The 24,868-nt window shown below is 47.2% G+C and overlaps 1 protein-coding gene across 2 annotated transcripts in view; it reads right to left on the reverse strand.

Moving 5' to 3' along the window:
• gas7b (growth arrest-specific 7b) overlaps positions 1–24,868 on the reverse strand; it is a 625,036-nt gene that overhangs the window by 70,812 nt on the left and 529,356 nt on the right. For both annotated transcript variants that reach the window (XM_072483098.1, XM_072483099.1), the window contains exon 8: positions 21,265–21,339. In XM_072483098.1, the coding sequence (XP_072339199.1) occupies positions 21,265–21,339 (75 nt within the window). The remainder of the gene's footprint in view (positions 1–21,264; positions 21,340–24,868) is intronic.

Here is a 24,868-nt window from a genome sequence, read left to right on the forward strand (position 1 = left end):
CCAGGCCGGGTCCACAAACGGCCTCCACCATATAGCCCGGTGCACGCAAGGCCACGGACCAGGCATTTCTTTAGGACGTATCGGCAGCTGGAGCCGGGTACTCTACACTGCCGTCCTGCTAGCCCCCAGCAAAACGGGGAATCGGTGGGCATTTTGCGCCATTGTTTCTGGCATAAAACACCACCGTTCCATGCCGGCGCATGGGGACATAGCCCCAGAATCAGAGAACCCTGCCCAAGATATTTCAAAGATCCATATCTTTCAGTCACCAGAATGTCGGAGGCCGAACGCATGACCCAAGATGTGCGCCAGGACCCCATGGAAGCTCAATGTGCTGACCTCCGTGGGAATTGCCTGGGAAGTTTGAACTCCCAATGGGCAATTTACCTGCTCCTCAGGACCCTCTGCAAAAGTCTTCATCTCTATGTTTGAGTTGGAGAGGACAGTTCAGATTTACTTATCTAAATGGTTACACAGACAAATCATTGTCTAACTCCTGAGTAACTACAGAAATAATCCCCAATCTCTCACACTGATGTCCTCCCCCCCACCCCCCGCAACCACCTCACTGATCCCCTGACTACTCCCCTAACCAACCCCCCAAAAGGCCTGAAGTATCCCACTTGACCAAGCTAACCGCTAACCACCCAACTATTCCTAATATCCAACCCACCTACTCATTCACGCACATACCCACCTCACCCACTCTGCCACCTTTTACATGAAAGACTTCTCTTGATTTAAGGACACTATGATAGCTGCTTCATGTTAATTTAAATTCAATCCAATTGACAGCTTCCCCCCCATGAATCAGCAGAAATGTCATCCATTTCTACGCAATTGTATCATTAACATCTTGTTGTGTATTGCTGCTACTGTACAACTGTCTTACTGCTAACCAAACCTTACTGTTAGTTTATAATCTGAATATAAATGTTTGTTGTTTTACATTGTCATCAGTCCAGAGATTGACGTCTGCCAGGCTTCACATTTTGTGTGTCCTCAGGTAACTCAGCAGGCCAATTCTGGAGCCATGTGTTTTGGACAGAGATGGTAAGAATGGGGAGAAGGCGTTTTTTTCAAGCCAGTGTTTTGCTCTCTTTCCTTCCCTCTTCGTCGTTCATATGCAGCGGAGTATATGCAATCAGTTTCTGACTGTGGTACAGCTTGTTAGACGAGGCTTCACTACATAGAACATACAGTGCAGAAGGAGGCCATTCAGCCCATCGAGTCTGCACCGACCCACTTAAGCCCGCACTTCCACCCTATCCCCGTAACCCAATAATCCCTCCTCACCGTTTTGGTCACTAAGGGCAATTTAGCATGGCCAATCCACCTAACCTGCACGTCTTTGGACTGTAGGAGGAAACCGGAGCACCCGGAGGAAACCCACGCAGACACGGGGAGAACGTGCAGACTCCGCACAGACAATGACCCAGCGGGGAATCGAACCTTGGACCTGGCGCTGTGAAGCCACAGTGCTATCCACTTGTGCTACCGTGCTGCCCTAAACTAAGTGCTAAGGTTTGTGGCAACTTCTTCCGATGCACCAATATCAATTTGTCCCCTTTCAATCAAGCCTTCTGAGTGCTCTTAGGACGTTTTCACAGCCCCCCTTGAGATTCAATGTCATCCTTAAGTTTGAAAAGAGGATCGACTTTGGAAACTGATGTTTTGGTATGTGCATATGCTCACAGTGGTCTTTGGTGTGTCATACTGTAATATGATGCGAGTTTGATTCATAAGGAGACACACCTCTGCTTGTGCAACGTTTCTTTGTGCTGTGAATGAGTTAGAGATGCTGGAAGAAAGTCTACGTTCCAATTTTGTAGTCAGATACAGAGGTCATTTACAAAAATTGCATGGTTTAGAAATAAGTCTCAAAGTCAAATGATAATGTAGTCGGTGTGGTGCGAAGTCTATATTAAGATTTAAAGCCACTGTCTAGTGTGGCATTGTGTGATACCAACCAGAGCAACCCTTCAGGTGCCAAAACTGACCGAATGCCCCTGAGCTGGACCAGAGGTTAGAAAACAAGCAGCCGTCCAGTTTCTGAATGCTACCCAGCGCCGCCATCAGAAGTGTGTAAGTTTGACAATCTGACAAGGACAGGATTGTGCTTATCTGTAATGTCCTTTGTGACTGATTAGCCCACCAACATTTACATCTGGACTCAAAGAATGGAGGGTTGGTTGCGGTACTGGAGGGCTGCCAACAATATTGGTCCCATTTCAAAGGAAGGGTCAGGGCCTTCATCGGAGAGTAAACTGTAAGATGGTAAGACTAAAAGGATTTCAGTGAGGCGGAGTTACTAACATCATCTTTTAATCTGTGCTGAGTTTAAAATTTATGTAAATATATCATGATTCTTATTTGGAAGCAAATCTGCATTGCTTTCAGAGTTTAATAAGTTGAATAAAATTCCAGCAAAATGTTGGTGTTGAAGATTTTTTCCATTTCCCAGAGAAGTTGCAATATGGTGTGGATTAATGGGTGTACTTTCAAAGTTATTCAGGGGATAATCATCCTCATTTTAATTTGTGGCAGCCAAAAGCTAAAGGCCTGCTCAAAGTATGAAGGTAGGTGCTGCCAAATCACAGGACATGTTACTGCCAAGATTTCAGCTAATGAAATCCAACGGGGTTCTGCAGAATCGAGGCAAGTTGTTAGCACAGATGTCAGTGTAGCACGATGAACATAACTTCTCTGAAACATTGGCCTCGATATTAAGCACCCCTTCCCCCACCACCACATGACAAGCAAGAGGAAGAGTTTATGTGTGTGTGCACAAATGTGTGTGTGTGTATGCCTGGGATGAGGGTAGGGAAGCCCAAAGAAGAAATGAAGCACGTCTCCACATGTTGGATTTTTAAACATATATTTTTATTCCAAACATTGCCAAATTCGCACATACAAAAGTGTTTCAATATAATGAAAACAATGTCATATTTATTTTAACAAAGTAAAAATAGCAACCTCCCACTGCCCCCAAGCCCAGTTCCTCTTTCCACTTCCCTTTACCTCCTCTAATGATGCTTTCCCCGCCTCCAGCAACCACCTATATATAAATCTTCCCTTCCCTTATCACATCCTGAGATAGCATCTGGTCCATCAATGTGGGCCTTGGCAATTTGGGGAACAAAGGCAGTTCTTTACAAACAAAGTTCCTCACCTGCAGATACCTAAACACACTCCCCCATGGAAAATGAAATTTCTCCACCATCTCCTCCAGTCCCACAAACCTACCTTCCACAAACATACCGCTGAAGCTCTCGACACCCTCCCTCCTCCAAATCTTGTACATTGCATCCATCTCTAACGGTGCAAACCCATGAATCCCACAAATTGGTGACAATATGACATGGCTCCAAGTCTAAAATGCTGCCTAAATTGGTTCCAGACTCTTAGAGCTGCCACCACACCAGGTTCGTTGGGAACCTTGTAGCCACCTGGGTTGGCCACTTCTCAACTTAAAATGGAGAACTGCAAAGACTGAAGGGAAGTTCAGCCAACACAGGCAAAGACTAGCAAGTGCAGAAATCATGTGTATTGAAACCTGCAAAACAACCAGACAGCACTGAAACCAGCAGCCATCTGCATAGTAATGAGCGATCCCAAGGCACAATGGCAACAGTTAAGGTGAATAAAGCCAAGCTAGACTCCTCGGCGCCAGCAGGAGCCAAGCCAAAGGATGGCCAACGGACACTTAGGGACCGCCCAGCGATCAGGGAACCGCTCCAGCATTGGAGAAATCGATCCAAGTGATCGGAAAGTAGTCCAATCACTTGGAACCAGGTACGGGGTCTGCGCCGAAGGGCGGGAAGCTCCTGGGGACTATAAAGTAAAGCCCCCAAGTTCAAATCGTCCTTCTTTGGCAGGGTCACTCAGCAACTTGAATCAACCCGTGAGAGTGGCCTGTCCCAGCGACCGCCAACCAAGTAAGTCTCAAGTCAACGCACGCTACGAGATAGGTGCTCCTAGCTACCAGTCCATACCAGCTTTTGAATCCTGCAGACTCAGGACCTGAACGAAAGGCCATTTGTTCCCCTGACCTGGTGGGCCAGTCCGAAACTAAGTATAGGCCTTTTAGTGATAGGAATAGTCTAGAAAGTAGAGTTTATGCATGAGTAGTGAGTTACTGTGTATAATAAATGTGTTTTGATTTGAATCTTACTAATTGGTGTGTTGAGTTATTGATCATTACTTGAACTTGAACCTCATGGTGGTATCATAAAGATACCTGGCGACTCTAGAAAAAGGCTAAACAAACAGAGCAAACTACGAATTAAGAGCCAACCAAAAGTTAGCAACATATTACTGGCGACTCGGCCGGGACCCGAATTGAAGCGGCTTAACCACTCCAGGAGAACCCAAAATTTGAATTAGAAATCCAATTGGGAACAGAAAAAAACCACAAGTGTTCAAGCAGTTCTGATCAATCCTCGTAATTCGGAAGTGTGTTATTGCATGCGTAACTAACAGGGTTATAAGGTAACACTGATGGACTTTAATTCCGGAAAATAGCGAAAGCCGTACCAGGAATTACAGCACCGCCTTAATACCCCTCGTTCCAAATTTTAAGAGAAGTATTCAGAGAGGAAAGATGGCAATGCAGGCAATGCAACGCCTCATGAACCCCGAAGCATTCGTGGTCGCAGTACCAGCAGTAGAGTAGGACAGTGTCCCATTTAGGAAGAGGAAATCAGAAAGTACCTCAAAGGGAAAGGATGGCCCCTTTGGAGCGAATTGCGTGACAATGAGGAAACAGGACCCGGGAGTATAGGACATACTTGGTGGGCAAACCTGTCAGAAATTTGTAAGAAAAGCTTGGGAAAAGCTCGCAAGCTGATGGCAATCGTGTCCTGTTTGGCACAATTGCAAGGCACAGAGGAGGTCGTTTGGACGCTCCGTAAAGAGATAGAAGGAGTACATCGAATGAGTAAGGTCGATGTAAGTGAGGTTGAGAAAGAGAACATAGAGTTGAGAAGGAAGTTAGCAGCAAAGGACGGAGAGGTGGATGATGCCAAGTGGGTACACCAGTCTTGTCTGGCGCATTTAAGCAGCTTCCAGACACAGTAAGAAAAGGCCTATCAGGACACGCAATGTGCAGTCCTGTTGAGAGAGAAAACAGAGAAACAGGTAGAGACATTGCAAAGGCAGTGTAGCGACCTGAAAGCAGCATTACGAGCACTCCATGCTACCATCACGGAGCACAGACAGAGCTCACTAGATCATGCAAAGTGCTGGAAGCAGATTGCAGAACTGCAGTCTTTGCTTTCAGTTCAGAATGGATTCCAGAGCACCTTTGGATCCCAGTTAGATACAGAAGACGGCCCGGATTGGGAAGAATTAAATGAGACCGCGCATAGATATGCTCAGGGAACATGTGCGCAAGGAAAGCACCAGAAGAGAAAAGCACCCCAACCCCCCACATCGCAGGTAGTTCAGGCATCAATGAATCCAGTAACCACCCACCGCACAGTCACATCGGACGGAGATACAGAATTTCTTTATACCACCCCCTTAACCGTGACCCAATTACGGGATGTGTGCGAGAAAATCTCACCGTTCCTCCCCACCTCAGAACCCCACCACTTCTTTGCCAGAGTAAAGCAGCAGGCGACCATGTACGGCCTGGACGTGCGTGAGCATGTGAAGCTCACAATTTTGAGTTTAGACCCTTCGGTCATAGCAGCCCTTCCTGACCCACAGAATGTAGGAGGAGGCACCCTTGCAGAAATGCACGCAGCGATCCTAGATGCGATCGGCTACAACAGAGGGGACCCCGTAGAAGGCCTGAATAAGTGTAGGCAGAAAAAGACAGAACACCCCACAGCGTTTGTTGGACGCCTGTGGATTCATTTCACAGCAGTTTTCGGCAATTTGGAACGCCCCCATTTGTCCCAAGACGGTATGGCCACATGGACCCGCACCCTTATCTACCATGCCACAGAGGCAGGACAAAAAGCCTGTACGAATTATGACCCCTCAGAGGAAGCCCACAATGAGAAATGGGTTTTAAAAAGATTGTCCCGCTCCTGGGAGCAATCTGTACAAAACAAACCCACAGTTAGGAAACCCGAGGAACAGCAAGCAGAAGCAGACAAATGGATTATCGAAATTTTCTCGCCCCGAATGTCTGGTCCAGTATGTGGACGACCTATTACTGCAGACAGACACCAAAGCAGATCACATCGAGCTTCTGTCCGAACTCCTGGAACTCCTACATTCAATTGGATGTAAAGTAAACCCAAAAAAGGCCCAGGTTTTGGAAAACAAAGCGATATATTTGGGTACGATTATCACGCACGGTAAACGCGAGATCGAGCACAAAAGAATTGACTCGATTGCCAAATTGCCCCTTCCCCAGAATGTTTCAGCCCTCCGGTCGTTTTTAGGACTGGTTGGCTACTGCCGAAACCACATGGACGGTTTCGCCAGCAAGGCAGCACCCCTCTCGGAACTCCTAAAGAAAGGAGCCCCTTGGGAATTGCTTCCGCAGCATACGGATGCTGTGGATGCTTTGAAAAGAGCCCTCATTGCAGCCCCCGCACTACAGGTTCCAGACCTGCTTTCCCCCTATGCTATAGAGATAGCTAGCACAGACTGCACCATTTCGGCCGTGCTCCTCCAGGAACGGCACGAACAGTTAAGACCCGTGGCATACGCATCCAGACTTTTAGATCCTGTGGAGCGGGGATTTTCGGCCTGTGAAAGGCACCTGCTCGCAGTTTTCTGGGTAGTTTTTCCTACATTACCGTACTAAACCCCATCACAATTCTCACAGAACACACCCCCACCCAACTTTTACTGGACGGACGACTCAAGGACGGTACAGTTAGTCAGATTAGAGCAGCAAGATGGACCCTTCTTTTGCAGGGACGGGACATCACTGTTAAAAGGACCAAGACCCACACTTTCTTAGCCGATAACCTTCAGTACCCAGGCACCCCCCACGAATGTGAAATCATCTCACCGCACCACAACACAGGCCCCTTTATTACGAAAACTCCCCCCAGAAAGATAGGTAGTTCACCCCAGAGCCCCCAGCCCACAGACACGTGCGTACCTTTAAGGATATATGTGGACGGTTCTTCAACAATATTAGAAGGGAAGCGAATTACAGGATGCAGCACATATGTCGATGACGCGCAGAGAAGCGCCCTAGAAGAGATCTCCTTAAAGCTACCAGGCCACTTAGGCGCGCAGGCAGCAGAACTAGCAGCCGTGGCGTACATTGTGGATCACCCACATTCCTTCTCCAGCCTACTAGACATATACTTGGACAGCCTCTATGTCTGCAATAGCCTTATGGAATTCCTACCCCTGTGGAAAGCAAGAGGATTTGTTTCCGCAGACGGAAAACCCCTCCCTTCAACCCCATTGCTCCGCCACATTTTAGAGAAAGCACAGGACAGGACATTCGGAATTGTTAAAGTTCGAAGTCATCACCGTTCGTCCCCCCCGGAAATGTGAATTCCGACGCACTGGCCAGGCATGGATATTTTTGGACACCCCCCGAAAGCGCACCAGTGAATGCAGTTCAGGTCTCGCAGACTAATATCGAGGATTTAGTGCAGGCCCAGAAGCAGGATAGCAATCTCAGGGAGATTTTGAAAGGAAAATTTACGGCACCTTACGATAGATTTTAAAATGCACATGACGGTGTGGTGTTAAAAGACACCCTTTATTGTGGTTCCTGAACAGGACAGGAATCAACTTATTTGTTTATTCCATGACAGTCATGGACATCAGGGAATTGATCCCACTACAGCCCACCTCAGGCAGCTCTGTTGGTGGCCAAGTTTAAAGTGGACGTAACGCACCAAGTTGAGAATTGCCTTATCTGTGCCCAGAACAATCCGGACAGATACGCAAAGAAAGCGCAACTTAGTCACACCCGCCCCGTTAACGGCCCCTGGACTAACCTCCAGATTGATTTTATAGGATCATTGCCCCCTTGCAGGAATGGTTACAAGTACGTATTAGTCGTCATAGACACCTTTACGAAATGGGTAGAGGCATTCCCATCCAGAACGAACACGGCAAAGACCACCGCAAAGATCTTAACCCACCACATCTTTACGAGATGGGGACTGCCCCGCAGCATTGAATCCAACCAAGATTCCCATTTTACGGGACGTGTCATGAAGAACGTCCTCACGATATTTGGCATTACCCAAAAATTCCACATCGCATACCACCCCCAGTCAAGTGGTATCATGGAGCACATGAATCGGACCCTAATATCAACCCTCAGAAAAATGGTCCAACGAAACAACACCACTTGGGATTCAGTCCTCCCCTTTGCGCTGATGATTTTGAGAAACACTATTTCAACATCCACAGGTTACACCCCCACACTCTCATGACCGGACGCCCCATGAAAGGCACAGAATTTTTATTAGGATTGGACTTGACCAGTCCCGAAGTGACGGCCCTCACACACGAGAACGCAGTCAAACAGTTAGTGGAGAATGTGAAAACGGCTAGCAGCCGCAGTAAGATTAGGCACTAGGAATAAACAGTGCAAGGCCTGTTTCGACAAGACAGTGCATGCAACTGAGTTTGAGGTAGGACAGCAGGTCATGCTCTCAATTTACAAACCCAGCACATTCCTGTCACCGAAGTATTCGGGTCCGTACTCCATTGCGGACAAAGTAAGCCCCTCCGCCTTTAAAATTAAGTACCCCAACGGAAAGACTGCGTGGTCCATATTAACCAGCTAAAGGTATATGGCCCACAGTCCAACCACGCACACCACAGCCAACGTATCCCTACCCTCCCCCAACACGCCCACCACATCCACGGACTCGCCCTCGACTCCACCCCCGACCTCTAGACTCCGCCCCGGAATGCCCACAGACAGCAGCAGCAGCAGCAGTGACACTTACTGTAACTCAGACAATAGCCACAGTACGCCTCCCTACTATCCCAATGCAACAGGACCCACACCCAGCGAATCTGACCACGATTTGAGTGATCCCTTCCTCATCACATTTCTCAACAAACCCCACCGCCCTACGATGACGATTCCGTCCCCACAGAACTAGTCACCATCTTTTGGCACCGCGACAACTCATACAGGCTCGTCCGGAACGACGAGATGGACCCCAAATCGCACCATGCAGCCCTATCAGCCCTTATACATTCGAGAGTATGGCATCCGGGAGAAGATGACGACTTTGAGTCTGGCTCCCAAAGCGAGAACCCCTTTGCGACCCTGTTCGCAACTGATAACTGAGGTGTCCAGATGATGTTTTAAAAGGAACCGCTTGGGAGAAACGGTGTCCTTTCTGATGGAACCTGCAGCATGTTGTTTAATGTTTTTTTTTACTGTTATGGTTATGTGTTGTTCGGAAGATCGGAAATATTTTTTTCCATGGCCCCACGCCATATTTGTCTGCAGAAACCGCTGAGAGCTTGCCAGACCCCCGTTCATAACTGCTCTTCTGGTTCGAAGGTAGAACCTTTACGGCAACCCCCCCACGATCACTACATTTTTGCCTGTTCTTGTCGGTTGTTCAGGCAGTGAAGAAACGGCATTGGTCTCCGCCCTGCCTGAGGATCCCCCCCCCTCTGGTCAACTACGCTCGGGTAGAGCACACACGGCATTGGTCGCCGTCCTACCCGGGGATTCCATCCAATTCTTGCCCTTCGCGGCCCATACGTACCTCATTTCGGCACTTTTGGTTCTACAAGTTTTGTTTTGTTTTCAGGCGATCCTTAGGTTGCCATCCCCATGCTATTTACATCCTCAAACATTTGGATGGTAAATCGCACAGCCTGCGAGATGGCTCGCACTGTTTCAGTATTTTTAAGTGTGTCTTGTCCTGAATATTCGGTTTTTTTAAAAAATGAGGGAGTCACACATGGTGACAAATTATAAAGGGAGAATTGACACTAAAGGACAGACATACTAACAGACGAGATATTAACCAAGATAGTAACAGACACTATGCTTGATCCATAGAACCCCAGACGCTCCAGGAAAAGAGACGAAACGGAAAGGAAGAGACAAAAAGGAAAGAAGAGAACAATGAAGACGTCATACGTGTATTCTGTCGTTATTGCAATGTGTACCCGGTTGCGTGTGAACGCGAACCCCTTGACCCCAACTCCCCCCCAGCCGCTAATGATTCACTTCCCCATAGCACCCAGAACTCAGGAACAGGCAACACCACACCATCATGGTGTGATAAGCTCATAACGTGGTACTTCCTTTCCTATGTAGTCAAATCCCTATTAGTGTTGGTGATACTCTGCAGCATCGTACAGACTATCCGCATGAGGAAATGGAGAAGGAGAGCCTACCGCGCTCGCACCCCGGTATACAGGATAAGATCCCCTATGTTCAGTTATCCCCAGGACCCCGAACCCGTCGATCTATAATAAAGGACATTCATTTGCGTTCTTCTGTAAATAAAGAAATGGAAAGATTGTACAACCCTGTGCTTGACTGCCAAGCCAGGAAAAATGTAAATGCTGTTATTATTTTTGTATTGTTTAGGAAGTTAATATGACTGAATGTTTTAGTGAGTGTAGTGTATTGAGGACAGTTAGAGGTACCTTTTTTAAATTTTGTAATGCATGTCCCTGTTTTGACATAGCGCCACTTAGAATGTTGGTTATAATATTTCTTGCATAGTTATGGTCAGTGTAGAGGCCATAGAGGAGTGCTCACCGGGTCAGGGAATGAAGACAACGCAGTTATGTGATCCTTCACGCTTCGCGTTAGGGATCACAAGGAGGGTCTGTAGCCACCTGGGTTGGCCACTTCCTGACTTAAAATGGAGAACCGCAAAGACTGAAGGGAAATTCAGCCAACACAGGCAAAGACTAGCAAATGCAGAAACGATGTATATTGAAACCTGAAAAACAACCAGACAGCACTGAAACCAGCAGCCATCTGCATAGTAATGCAGGAGCCATCTGCACAGTAATGAGCGATTCCAAGGCACAATGGCAACAGTTAAGACCATAAGACATAGGAGCGGAAGTAAGGCCATTCGGCCCATCGAGTCCACTCCACCATTCAATCATGGCTGATTTCAACTCCATTTACCCGCTCTCTCTCCATAGCCCTTAATTCCTCGAGAAATCAAGAATTTATCAACTTCTGTCTTAAAGACACTCAACGTCCCGGCCTCCACCGCCCTCTGTGGCAATGAATTCCACAGACCCACCACTCTCTGGCTGAAGAAATTTCTCCTCATCTCTGTTCTAAAGTGACTCCCTTTTATTCTAAGGCTGTGCCCCCGGGTCCTAGTCTCCCCTGCTAATGGAAACAACTTCCCTACATCCACCCTATCTAAGCCATTCATTATCTTGTAAGTTTCTATTAGATCTCCCCTCAACCTCCTAAACTCCAATGAATATAATCCCAGGATCCTCAGACGTTCATCGTATGTTAGGCCTACCATTCCTGGGATCATCCATGTGAATCTCCGCTGGACCCGCTCCAGTGCCAGTATGTCCTTCCTGAGGTGTGGGGCCCAAAATTGCTCACAGTATTCTAAATGGGGCCTAACTAATGCTTTATAAAGCTTCAGAAGTACATCCCTGCTTTTATATTCCAAGCCTCTTGAGATGAATGACAACATTGCATTTGCTTTCTTAATTACGGACTCAACCTGCAAGTTTACCTTCAGAGAATCCTGGACTAGGACTCCCAAGTCCCTTTGCACTTCAGCATTATGAATTTTGTCACCGTTTAGAAAATAGTCCATGCCTCTATTCTTTTTGCCAAAGTGCAAGACCTCGCACTTGCCCACGTTGAATTTCATCAGCCATTTCTTGGACCACTCTCCTAAACTGTCTAAATCTTTCTGCAGCCTCCCCACCTCCTCCATACTACCTGCCCCTCCACCTATCTTTGTATCATCGGCAAACTTAGCCAGAATGCCCCCAGTCCCGTCATCTAGATCGTTAATATATAAAGAGAACAGCTGTGGCCCCAACACTGAACCCTGCGGGACACCACTCGTCACCGGTTGCCATTCCGAAAAAGAACCTTTTATCCCAACTCTCTGCCTTCTGCCTGACAGCCAATCGTCAATCCATGTTAGTACCTTGCCTCGAATACCATGGGCCCTTATTTTACTCAGCAGTCTCCCGTGAGGCACCTTATCAAAGGCCTTTTGGAAGTCAAGATAGATAACATCCATTGGCTCTCCTTGGTCTAACCTATTTGTTATCTCTTCAAAGAACTCTAACATGTTTGTCAGGCACAACCTCCCCTTACTAAATCCATGCTGACTTGTCCTAATCCGACCCTGCACTTCCAAGAATTTAGAAATCTCATCCTTAACAATGGATTCTAGAATCTTGCCAACAACCGAGGTTAGGCTAATTGGCCTATAATTTTCCATCTTTTTCCTTGTTCCCTTCTTGAACAGGGGGGTTACAACAGCGATTTTCCAATCCTCTGGGACTTTCCCGGACTCCAGTGACTTTTGCAAGATCATAACTAACGCCTCCACTATTTCTTCAGCTATCTCCTTTAGAACTCTAGGATGTAGCCCATCTGGGCCCGGAGATTTATCAATTTTTAGACCTCTTAGTTTCTCTAGCACTTTCTCCTTTGTGATGGCTACCATATTTAACTCTGCCCCCTGACTCTCCGGAATTGTTGGGATATTACTCATGTCTTCTACTGTGATGACTGACGCAAAGTACTTATTTAGCTCCTCAGCTATTTCCTTGTCTCCCATCACTAGATTACCAGCGTCATTTTGGAGCGGCCCAATGTCAACTTTTGCCTCCCGTTTGTTTTTAATGTACTTAAAGAAACTTTTACTATCATTCCTAATGTTACTGGCTAACCTACCTTCATATTTGATCCTCTCTTTCCTTATTTCTCTCTTTGTTATCCTCTGTTTGTTTTTGTAGCCTTCCCAATCTTCTGACTTCCCACTACTCTTTGCCACATTATAGGCTTTCTCTTTTGCTTTGATGCATTCCCTAACTTCCTTTGTCAGCCATGGCTGTCTAATCCCCCCCTCTGATAACCTTTATTTTCTTTCGGATGAACCTCTGTACTGTGTCCTCAATTACTCCCAGAAACTCCTGCCATTGCTGTTCTACTGTCTTTCCCACTAGGCTCTGCTCCCAGTCGATTTTCGTCAGTTCCTCCCTCATGCCCCTGTAGTTACCTTTATTTAACTGTAACACCTTTACATCTGATTCTACCTTCTTTCTTTCATATTGCAGATTGAATTCTACCATATTATGATCACTGCCTCCTAAGTGCTTCCTTACTTTAAGATCTTTCATCAAGTCTGGCTCATTACATAACACTAAGTCCAGAATGGCCTGTTCCCTCGTGGGCTCCATCACAAGCTGTTCCAAAAAGCCCTCCTGTAAACATTCAATGAATTCCCTTTCCTTGGGTCCACTGGCAGCATTATTTACCCAGTCCACCTGCATATTGAAGTCCCCCATGATCACTGTGGCCTTGCCTTTCTGACATGCACTTTCTATTTTGTGGTGCATTTTGTGCCCCCGGTCCTGACCACTGTTAGGAGGCCTGTACATAACTCCCATTATGGTTTTTTTGCCTTTGTGGTTCCTCAACTCTACCCACACAGACTCCACATCATCTGACCTTATGTCGTTTAGTGCTATTGATTTAATTTAATTCCTAATTAACAAGGCAACCCCGCCCCCTCTGCCCACCTCTCTGTCTTTTCGATAGGTTGTGAATCCCTGGATGTTTAAATGCCAGTCCTGAACCCCCTGCAACCATGTCTCTGTGATGCCTACCACATCATACCTGCCAGTCACAATCTGGGCCACAAACTCATCTACCTTGTTCCGTACCTTGTTAAGGTGAATAAAGCCAAGCCAGACTCCTCGGCGCCAGCAGGAGCCAAGACAAAGGAAGGCCAACGGACACTTAGGGACGGCCCAGCGATCAGGGAACCGCTCCAGCATTGGAGAAATCGATCCAAGTGATCGGAAAGTAGTCCAATCACTTGGAACCAGGTACGGGGTCTTCCCCGAAGGGCGGGAAGCCCCTGGAGACTATAAAGTAAAGCCCCCAAGTTCAAATCGTCCTTCTTTGGCAGGGTCACTCAGCAACTTGAATCAACCCGTGAGAGTGACCTGTTCCAGCGGCCGCCAACCAAGTAAGTCTCAAGTCAACGCTCGCTATGAGATAGGCGCTCCTAGCTACCAGTCCATACCAGCTTTTGAATCCTGCAGACTCAGGACCTGAACGAAAGGCCATTTGTTCCCCTGACCTGGTGCGCCAGTCCGAAGCTAAGTATAGGCCTTTTAGTGATAGGAATAGTCTAGAAAGTAGAGTCTATGCATGAGTAGTGAGTTACTGTGTATAATAAATGTGTTTTGATTTGAATCTTACTAATTGGTGTGTTGAGTTATTGATCATTACTTGAACTTGAACCTCGTGGCGGTATCATAAAGATACCTGGCGACTCTAGAGCAAAGGTTAAACAAACAGAGCAAATTACGAATGAAGAGCCAACCAAAAGTTAGCAATAGCCTGGCCGGAGAAAATGGAAGGGGGCATAACCAATGCCCTTAGACGTGACCTTACACAAGAGGCCTCCTCCATCCGCCCCCACTTTAGCCCCGGCTCCTCAAACCACCCTCACTATTTCCTGGTGTTTGCTGCCCAGTAATAAAACATTATATTTGGTAGCGGCAGCCCGCCCAACTGCCACCCTCTTTGCAGGAAGGTTAATAATAATTGCTTATTGTCACAAGTAGGCTTCAATGATGTTACTGTGAAAAGCCCTTAGTCGCCACATTCCGGCGCCTGTTCGGGGAAGCCGATACAGGAATTGAACCCGCGCTGCTGGCATTGTTCTGCATTACAAGCCAGCTGTCTTAGCCCACTGTGCTAAACCAGCCCCCTAAATTCTTCAAATCCTGGGAGTCTTACCCGCCCAAACAAAGGCTGAGATTAACTTATCAACCCTAATGAAACGATTTAGGGAGGAAGATCGGGAGACACTGGAACACAAATAAGAACCTTGGCAGAATGCTCATTTTGACCGTCTACACTCTGCCCACCAAGGAAAGCGGAAGGGCATCCCACCTTTTCACGTTCCCTTCACCCCCTCTACCAGACTGGCAAAGTTCAGTTTATGTAACAGAGCTCAGTCATGTGCAATCTGAATCTCTAAATATCTAAACTTTGTCTTGGCCAGCTTAACGGCACCCTTCCCAAATCTGCCCTCCTTCCCAGGGGATTCACAGGGAAGATTTTGTTCCTGCTCACATTCAACTTGTACCACAAGAAGGGTCCAAACAGCTCCATTATCCCAGGCCGGCACGGTGGTGCAGTGGTTAGCACTGCTGCCTCACACCGCCGAGGACCCGGGTTGAATCCCGGCCCCGGGTCACTGTCTGCTGTGGAGTTTGCACATTCTCCCCGTGTCTGCATGGGTCTCACCCCCACAATCCAAAGATGGCAGGGTAGATGGATTGGCCAGTTAAATTGCCCCTTAATTGGAAAAAAAGAATTGGGTACTTTCAAATTATTTATTTTTTAAAATCTCCATTATCCCTCCCACACTAACGAGCGGATCGGAAATTTACGGCAACAATACCTCTCCACTCGCCTGATGATGTAAGCGCGATGGCCAATGGCTCAACCATTAGGGCATTCATCAACAGTGGGCATCCCTGCCTCATGCCCCGATATAACCGGAAATATCCTGAGCTCATCGCTTTGGTCCGGACTCCAGCCATGAGGGGTACTATACAGTAGTCTCACCCAGGAGATAAATGTTGACCCAAATCCAAATTGCCCCAAGTGCTCGAAGAGGTACCTCCACTCAAGTGCAAACTCCATTTGTAGCCTACTTCTCTCCACTAACAACTCCGCCGTAGGGGCATTGTGTACTGCCGATACACCTCCAAAATTGAGTCAACCAACCTGTGCCTTTCCGCCCTGCCAACTTTATCCCTCTGGCCCCGTAGGAGGTTACCTCCCTCTGATCACTGCCTTCAACACTTCCCAGAAGGTGGAAGGCGAAACCTCCCATTCTGATTAAAACTCCCCTTTCACAAAACCCCTTATCTGTAAGGAGCGGAGTGTCTTACCTCCACGGGGTCGCCCATCTCCAATTGCACATAATGTGGAGCATGGTCTGATATTACAATCTTTGAGGACCAACACCTTCTTGATAAAGTCCATGTTGTCCCAGTTTGGTGCACACATGTTCACTAAAACCAGTGGACACCCCCGCTAACACCCCCACTCATTATCACGTAACCCTCCAGGTTATGTAAAAATACTGGCTGCTGTAAAAGCCATCCTCCATTAATTAAAATCTCTCGATCTTGAATCAAAATTTGAGTGGAACGCCTACACCACTCATTTCTTCCTCAGACTAGTCTAATCCCGAACCCTCAAATGCCTCCCCTGCAAGACTATCTCTGCCCTCAAACTCTTCATGTGGGCAACACCCGGGACCTTTTAACCGGATCATTTAACCCCCTAATGTTCCACACAACCAGCCTGACGAGGGGGCCTCTAAACCTCCCCACCCGTGTGGAACTCCAACTGGGCCCGAACCTACCTTGAATCCAGGCCCACCCAAGGTGGCCGCTGTCCTCACCCTCACACTGATCCATTAAAAAAGAAACCTTCATCGCCAGCATTCTTTCCTCCCCCCTGCACCTCCTCGCCCCCCTTGGCTTCCTACCAAAAACTCCTCCCACTCCACCCCCCACTCTCTCCCCTCTGAATAACAGCCAACCAGCCCTCCCAGTTCAGCCAATCAGCCTCCCCACCCCCCACCTCAAACAAAGGTGTTTGGGGCAGCAAGGTAGCACAGTGGTTAGCACAGTTGCTTCCCAGCTCCAGGGTCCCAGGTTCGATTCCCAGCTTGGATCACTGTCTGTGCGGAGTTGCACATTCTCTCCGTGTCTGTGTAGGTTTCCTCCGGGTGCTCCGGTTTCCTCCCACAGTCCAAAGATGTGCAAGTTAGGTGGATTGGCCTTGATAAATTGCCCTTAGTGTCCAACTAAAAGATTAGCTGGGATTACTGGGTTACAGGGATAGGGTGGAGGCATGGGCTTATGTAGGGTGCTCTTTCAAAGAGCCGGTGCGGACACGATGGACCGAATGCCCTCCTTCTGCACTGTACATTTAATGATTCTAAGATAACCCAGCCCACCTAGGCTCATTGCCTTATCCCACAAACAAAACAGAAACCCCCACCGCCACCACCCCCCCCCCCCCCCCCCCCCCCGCGCCCCCACCCACCCCACTTCGCTTTTGTTAACTAGCATAACCACTAGACAGGTGGCTCACATTCGGGAACTAGAAAAAGAAAACAAGAAGAAACCAAACCCCCCCCCCCCCCATTATCCTAATCCCTCATCTAAAATACTACGTACCGGGTAAAAAGAGCCCGCACCCATCTTCGACAAATCAAACTACCCCATCCTAATATGTGCAAGAAAAAGCGGAACACAGAATAGCAAAACAGGCAAGAGCCATAAACATGAACCTATAAAATCCAAAACCCCAAAACGTCCCATAATGACAGGCAGATCGCTCCCAATCCACTCTTCCTCACAAAGTCATTCGCCTCCTCCGGCGTATTGAAATAATGTTTTTTGTCTCTAAACGTGATCCACAATTGAACTGCAGCTTGTTTGTGTAGAGCACCGCCTTGGCCTTGTTAAACCCAGCTCGTCACTTTGCCAGTTCTGCCCAATATCTTGGTAGATTCGAATGTAGTGAACCTCCCAATAACTTTCTCACGTGGCCTTCACCAACTTTAAGATCCGCTCTTTCTCCAGATATCCAAGGAGATGGATTATGACTGCCCGTGGTGGATTCCAGGATTTTGGGTTCTGTCGCAGTGACCGGGGGGGGGGCCTGTCCACCTCGGGACGGTTCGCAAAGCCCCCTTCCCCCACCAACCTCCCAAACATTTTTCCACATATTCCGTGGCACTCATACCTTCAATACACTCCGGCAGCCCGACAATCCTCAGGTTCTGGCACCTGGTCCTGGTTGTCTACCTTGGCCTTCAAAACGTTTTGGGCCTCCGCCATTTACATAACCTCAGCCTCTAAAGAGGCAATGCGGTCACTGTGGTTCGAGACCGCCTTCTCCACCTCCTGGATCGTCATGCTCTGCAACTCTTGAACTGCTCTCCAAAGTTACTCAAAGGGGTGCCACTACCACCTCAATCGTTGGTTGGAGAAATCCTCGAACATCAACTGCCTTTGTTTCTGGAATTCCCCACAAGGAATTCCACCAATTTCTCTGTTGGCCATTGGGAGGTCGTCGACAACACGGGGGACTCCACCATGTTTCCTTCCACTTCACCACGAGGGACTGCTGAATCTGGTGCGGCACCTTTACTCAACCTCTGCTTGGTGTTATAGCCTGCAGACAACCCACACCGGAGGAGAAACCAACAAGCTTCAATTACTTTCCCTTGCTTCCCACAAATAGGCCCATTAACTGGGTAACAAGGGCCAAAAACCATGTCGCCAAGCAAGAGTCACCTTGCGTGCGACCTCTCACCTCATCACCGCCACAGGAGGACCACATGGTGAATTTTTACAGTGATGAGCAGTGAGGGGGTGAGGGAAACCAGTCTTCCAGAGGAAGGGCACTTCATTAACATATGCTAAACCAGGCTCCCACTGTGCAGTTGGGATAAGACTTAAGTGCAACTTATCGGCTGGGTTTACCAAAGATCAGTAAACCTGTCAGTTCCAGAATGCATGTACTTTTTTTTTTAAAGACACTTCTGGTGGCCAATCCTCCTGGCCCCTCAAGGAAGCCTTTGGCCTTTCCATTGCTTCCCTCCCACTCCAAAATTCTCAATCTCTCCCATCTCCATAAACCAAAATACTTGCCCCACCAATACCAATTCGCAACCTAACATGGCCCGACCTGCAAGTGTGCCCTAGCCAATGTTCAACATAAATTTAACATTACCTCCTCGTCTTTTCCAAACGAAATACTGCGGAGTTTCACGGGTGACTCTCGAATATTGTGAAACGTTGCAAAACCAGTTAGCTGAAATTCAAGATCTTACTGCTACTGGAGAATACCGTTTACTAAAAACACTGACAAATAGATCTTACTGTCGCTGCCAAAAAATTGACCCTTTTTAATAAAATTCTTAATAACAATTATTCATCGCGATGTCCACTAAGCTGCCTCAAAACAAATGTTAAAGCATAATGTCAGCTGTGGCTCAGATGGGTAACACTCTCACATCCATCACAGAAAATTATAGATTCAATTCTAGGACTTGAGTGAAGAAACTAAGACTAACATTCCAGTGTAGTACCATTGTAGGTGTTGCCTTTGTATGTGACTGAGGCCCCAGCTGCCTCATTGTAAAAGATGCCATGGCACTATTTTGAAGCATAAGAGAGGTGTCATTCCCCATTTCCTGGTTAATATTCATCCTTCAATCAACATTATTATCTGGCTATTTTGTTCATAATTACTATGTGCAAATTGGGTGCCACATTTCCTACATTACAACAAACAATATTTTGAAGATATTTCATTGGCCGGCCTGATGTTGTGAAAGGCGCTATATAAATGCAAGTCTCTCTTTCTAATAGAAATTGGCAATTAACACAATGCCCTTTGGACAAAGACAAAGGGCGGGATGGAGTGGCGTGAACCACTCCGGCGTCGGGTCGCCCCAAAGGTGTGGATTTCTCCGCACCTTTAGGGGCCAAGCCCTCACCTTTAGGGGCTAGGCCAGCGCCGAAGTGGTTGCCGTCCCGCCGGCTGGCGTGGAAGGCCTTTGGCGCCACACCAGCCGGGGCCGAAGGGACTCGACCGGCCAGCGGCTGCTGACGTCATCCCCGCGCATGCGCATGGGTGGGTCACCTATGCATCGGCCGTCGCGGAGGCCTACACGGCCGACGCTTAGTAAAAGAGTGCCCCCACGGCACAGGCCCGCCCGCGGATCGGTGGGCCCCGATCGTGGGCCAGGCCACCGTGGGGGCATCCCCCGGGGTCAGATCACCCCGTGCTCCCCCCCTCCCCAGGACCCCGGAGCGCGCTTGCGCCACCTCATCCCGCCGGTAAGGAAGGTGGTTTAATTCACGCCAGCGGGGCCGGCATTACAACAGCGGGACTTCGGTCCATCGCGGGCCGGAGAATCGCTGGGGGGGGGGGGGGGGGCGCCGACCAGCGTGGCGCGAGTCCCGCCCCCGCCAACTTTCCGGTGCCGGAGAATTCGACAGCCGGCGGGGACGGGATTCACGCCGCCCCCCGGCGATTCTCTGACCTGGCGGGGGGTCGGAGAATCCCGCCCAAAATTACAATTCAATCATATGGAAATTTGCATTTAGACCAAATGACCAATCCTGGCATCTGATTACGGTACTACTCTCTCATGAAGGCTAACTTTTTTTTTTTCAATTTAGTGTCCCCAATTCTTTTTTTTCCAATTAAGCGGGCAATTTAGTGTGGCCAATCCACCTACCCTGCACATCTTTGGGTTGTGGGGGCGAGACCCACGCAGATATGGGGAGAATCAAACTCCACACGGACAGTGGCCCAGGGCTGGGACCTAACCCGGGTCCTCAGCGACGTGAGGCAGCAGTGCTAACCACTGCGCAACCGTGCCGCCTTAGAATAACTTCTCTTATGTCCTCACGTCTAGTGGAGATGGTCAGGAGGTATCCAAAATTGGTCTTCTCAGGCTTTTTCTATTCTGCCTTCTCCTTTTAGTTTATGGATCGTGGTTAGATTGATCTGTTTAATTCGACCCACAGACAATTGCCCTCACAAATTATTAACAAAGACATCCCAAAGACGAGGACAGAATGTCAATCACTGCTTCGTTCCTGATTAATTCAAATACAAGAAGAATATATAAAATGTCTTATTCGATCACAGTGCACCTGATGGAATTCTTCTTGTTTGGAAATGTGCACCTTATCATGCGGACACGCAAATCCCTCCTGCATGTTTGACTGCGAGAAGGGACTGCCTGACTGAACTGTGGCCACGTCCTAATTTTACGGTAGCCAGCTCGGCTTGAAATCTCTACTTACAGAAACACAAATCATCTCATGACTGCAGTTCCCGTAACAGCCTCCCCGAACAGGCGCCGGAATGTGGCGACTAGGGGCTTTTCACAGTAACTTAATTTGAAGAATACTTGTGACAATAAGCGATTTTCATTTCATTTCATTTTCATTTCATTTCATTCCAATTAAAAACATGTTCACTTCAAACTGACAATAAAGTTCAGCAACAAAAAAATGACTATGAAATGTTGAACTCACCCTTCCTCCATGCCTGCCAGTGGGCTCTGGGCGAGCTTTGCTAGGTTTTTGGCATAATCCTCTTCAATTTTAATCCTTTGAACAGAACAAAAATACGATATTGCTCTGATTAGCTATCTCTTACAGCACAAAGGATAACTTCCCATTCCCATGCCCCTGGTCAAAGCACTGTCCTGTCGGCACATTGCAGAATATTGTATAAATATAAAACATATTCTGTAAATGCAGCTTTACCCTGATCATTTGTGCTCAAGGGCGATGGTACATAGTACATACAGTGAAGAAGGAGGCCTTTCGGCCCATCAAGTCTGCACCGACTCACTTCCGCCCTATCCCCGTAACCCAATAACCCCTCCTAACCTTTTTGGGCACTAAGGGAAATTTATCATGGCCAATTGACCTAACCTGCACGTCTTTGGACTGTGGGAGGAAACCGGAGCAACCGAAGGAAACCCACGCAAACACGGGGAGAACGCGCAGACTCTGCACAGACAGTGACCCAGCAGGGAATTGAACCTGGGACCCTGGCACTGTGAAGCCACAGTGCTATCCACTTGTGCTACCGTGCTGCCCTTAAGTAAGTGCACCCTTTAAGTAAGCTGCCTGATTTTCTTTCCGCTTGAACAAAAACACATAAAAGAGCAGGAAACTTGGATCAATTTAATAGCTTTGCCAAAGAGGGCAGCACAGGCATAATGGACTGAATGGCCTGCACCATTTTATATTATTCTCTGATTCTAAAAGCAGGTGAGATGATTGACTGGATCAATATTCTCCGCACCCAATATCACAATATCTACTCCAGGTCTGACAGGGAAACACACAAATGAAATCAGCCTTCAATCCTATGATTTTGGTCTAAAAACGAAGTACGTCTGTTAATAAAACCACAACTATATTGAAATCCCACAGAATCCCTACATTGTAGAAGGAGGTAATTTGGCCCATCGAGTCTGCATCAACCTTCTGAAAGAGCACACTACCTATGCCCACTCCCCTGCCCTCTCCCCGTTACCCCACCTAACCTGCACATCTTTGGACAGTAAGGGGCACATTTAGCATGCCAATCCACCTAACCTGTACATCTTTGGATAGTCAGAGGCTTTTCCCCAGGGTAGAGGGGTCAATTACTAGGGGGCATAGGTTTAAGGTGGGAGGGGCAAGGTTTAGAGGAGATGTACAAGGCAAGTTTTTTTACACAGCGGGTAGTGGGTGCCTGGAACTCGCTACCGGAGGAGGTGGTGGAAGCAGGGACGATAGTGACATTTAAGGGGCATTCTGACAAATACATGAATAGGATGGGAATAGAGGTATACGGACCCAGGAAGTGTAGAAGATTGTAGTTTAGTCGGGCAGCATGGTCGGCACGGGCTTGGAGGGTCGAAGGGCCTGTTCCTGTGCTGTACTTTTCTTTGTTCTTTGTTCTTTGGACAGTAAGGGTCAATTTTAGCATGGACAATCCACCTAACCTGTACATCTTTGGACTGTGGGAGGAAACCAGAGCACCTGGAGGAAATCTACAAAGACACAGGGAGAACATGCAAGCTCCACACAGACAGTCACCCAAGGCCTGAATTGAACCCGGATCTCTGGCGCCATGAGGCAGCACTTCTAACTACTGTGCCGCACAAAACATGAACATGTTTAACTTCCAGAACAAAAATCAGCAATCTGAAACATTATGATCATTGTGTGCATATATAGGTGCGTTTGTATGTGTGCATGTGTGAAACATGTGTCACATATCTATCACCCAATATACGTTCAATATTCTTGTGTCCAAGAAATTTCCAAGGAAACATATGGAAAATAATGCTCTGTTTACATTTCAAACAATACTGTATTCACACAGTTTTAAAATTCTCAAATGATCGCTGGTTAATGTGCTATTGAAATTTGCTCTTCCAGAAGATGTTAAACAAGAAACAATTTGTTAGCTCATCTTCTCAATCAATAAACACCTGACAACAATGGTGTTGGGAGGATCTTTGTCTTGGGAGCTCAGCAGGGGCAATCTGGCAAAATGTTCCTTTTGGCTATGAACAGAGGATAGCAAACAGAGACACAGGGATTCAGTCCAAATTTTAAAAAAGAAAACTGTGAAAGTCCATCAAAGGCTAAAAGATTAGAATGGAGTGGTTATTTAGGAATTATTCTGCTCCAGTCAAGCAGGACGATCCACGATAACGTGGCACAGTGAAGCATGTTTCTTGATTATTCCGCATTATTGCATAAAGCAAACTTACAACGATAGAAATGTGAAATTGATGATAACTAGATTTTTTTAAATTAATTTAGAGTATCCAATTCTTTTTTCAATTAAGGGGCTATTTAGTGTGGCCAATTCACCTACCCTGCACATCTTTTTGGGTTGTGTGGGTGAGACTCATGCAGACAGAGGGAGAATGTGCTAACTGTAGATTTCTACGGTCACATGCTGTGAAACAAAGTAAGTTACTGCTTCGTACCTGGCCACGGCTCACCAAGCATTTGCCTTTGGAAAGGAGAGAGACTCACATATCCTGTCCCAATCACAAAAGAATACCACTGTTGCACTCCTGGGTTAAACTATCATATTGTTAGATATTGGGCAGTACGCAAACTGAATGGAAGGTGTTCAGACTTCTTACAGTATTAGCTAACACCACTTATTTGTAAATTTGTAAATGCAAAGCGCACCCACCAAGTTGCTGCGGATGAATGTCCAAAATCGAGTGAGTGGATTCAAGCCATGCAATCTAAAAGACCCAATATCCAAGACAGTTGTAAAGCCTTCTGAAATTTCTATACTGAATTTGCTACAGGTTGAATTACAGGGACATTCCTGAGTTTGGGATTTTCTGCCCTTGCGATGGCATCGAACTAGCTCTGTATCCAGTTATGCTTATGTTTTTCTTGGGAGCACTGACTGTTGGTTATGCAGGGGACGACTGCTTTTGACTAGCAAGACATTTAATCTTACTGGGCTGGCAGGAAGTGGCTGTAGCGCATAACATGCAGAAACACAGATATTCTTGCTGGATAAAAGAAGCGACAAACAAAGCAGTCGTCCTGATCTATTTACAATTCAGGAAGTGACTATGGGGTGTCCAACAGTGGAAAGAGTGAAATCAAAACCAACTGAAATAAATACGGATTAATCCAAAAATGTGGATGGTCCAAAACAGTTGTGGATTTCTCTAAATGTGTTGATAGGGAATAACTGTACAGAATTTATCCATTAATGAAGTATAGAAAGTGTCGCCCACAACTGATAATTGACAGAGTTCATTTTAATCATTCCCACTGGGAGGGAGACTGATTGCAGTTGGCCTGCTGCCTGCATTACATCTTACCCCATCATGGAAAGACAAATTGGGTGGAACATACTGGATTCCAACCATTTTGGAACTTAAAACCAACCCCTATATATAATTACCTGAAACACACTGTGCCAGTGATGCTCATAATATGGTTACAGCTCATCTCCCCTAACCTATGGCACACAGCAAATGTACTGTTCTACGCGCCCCTGCACTTCATTCTCAGCCATCCAGCCCGGAGAAAAGGATTGCAGGAGGCAGACATAAGCAGAGAGATGGATGACTGGATATTGGATTTGAAC

Source organism: Scyliorhinus torazame, chromosome 18 (genome assembly GCF_047496885.1).
Source record: "Scyliorhinus torazame isolate Kashiwa2021f chromosome 18, sScyTor2.1, whole genome shotgun sequence".
Lineage (NCBI taxonomy): Eukaryota > Metazoa > Chordata > Chondrichthyes > Carcharhiniformes > Scyliorhinidae > Scyliorhinus > Scyliorhinus torazame.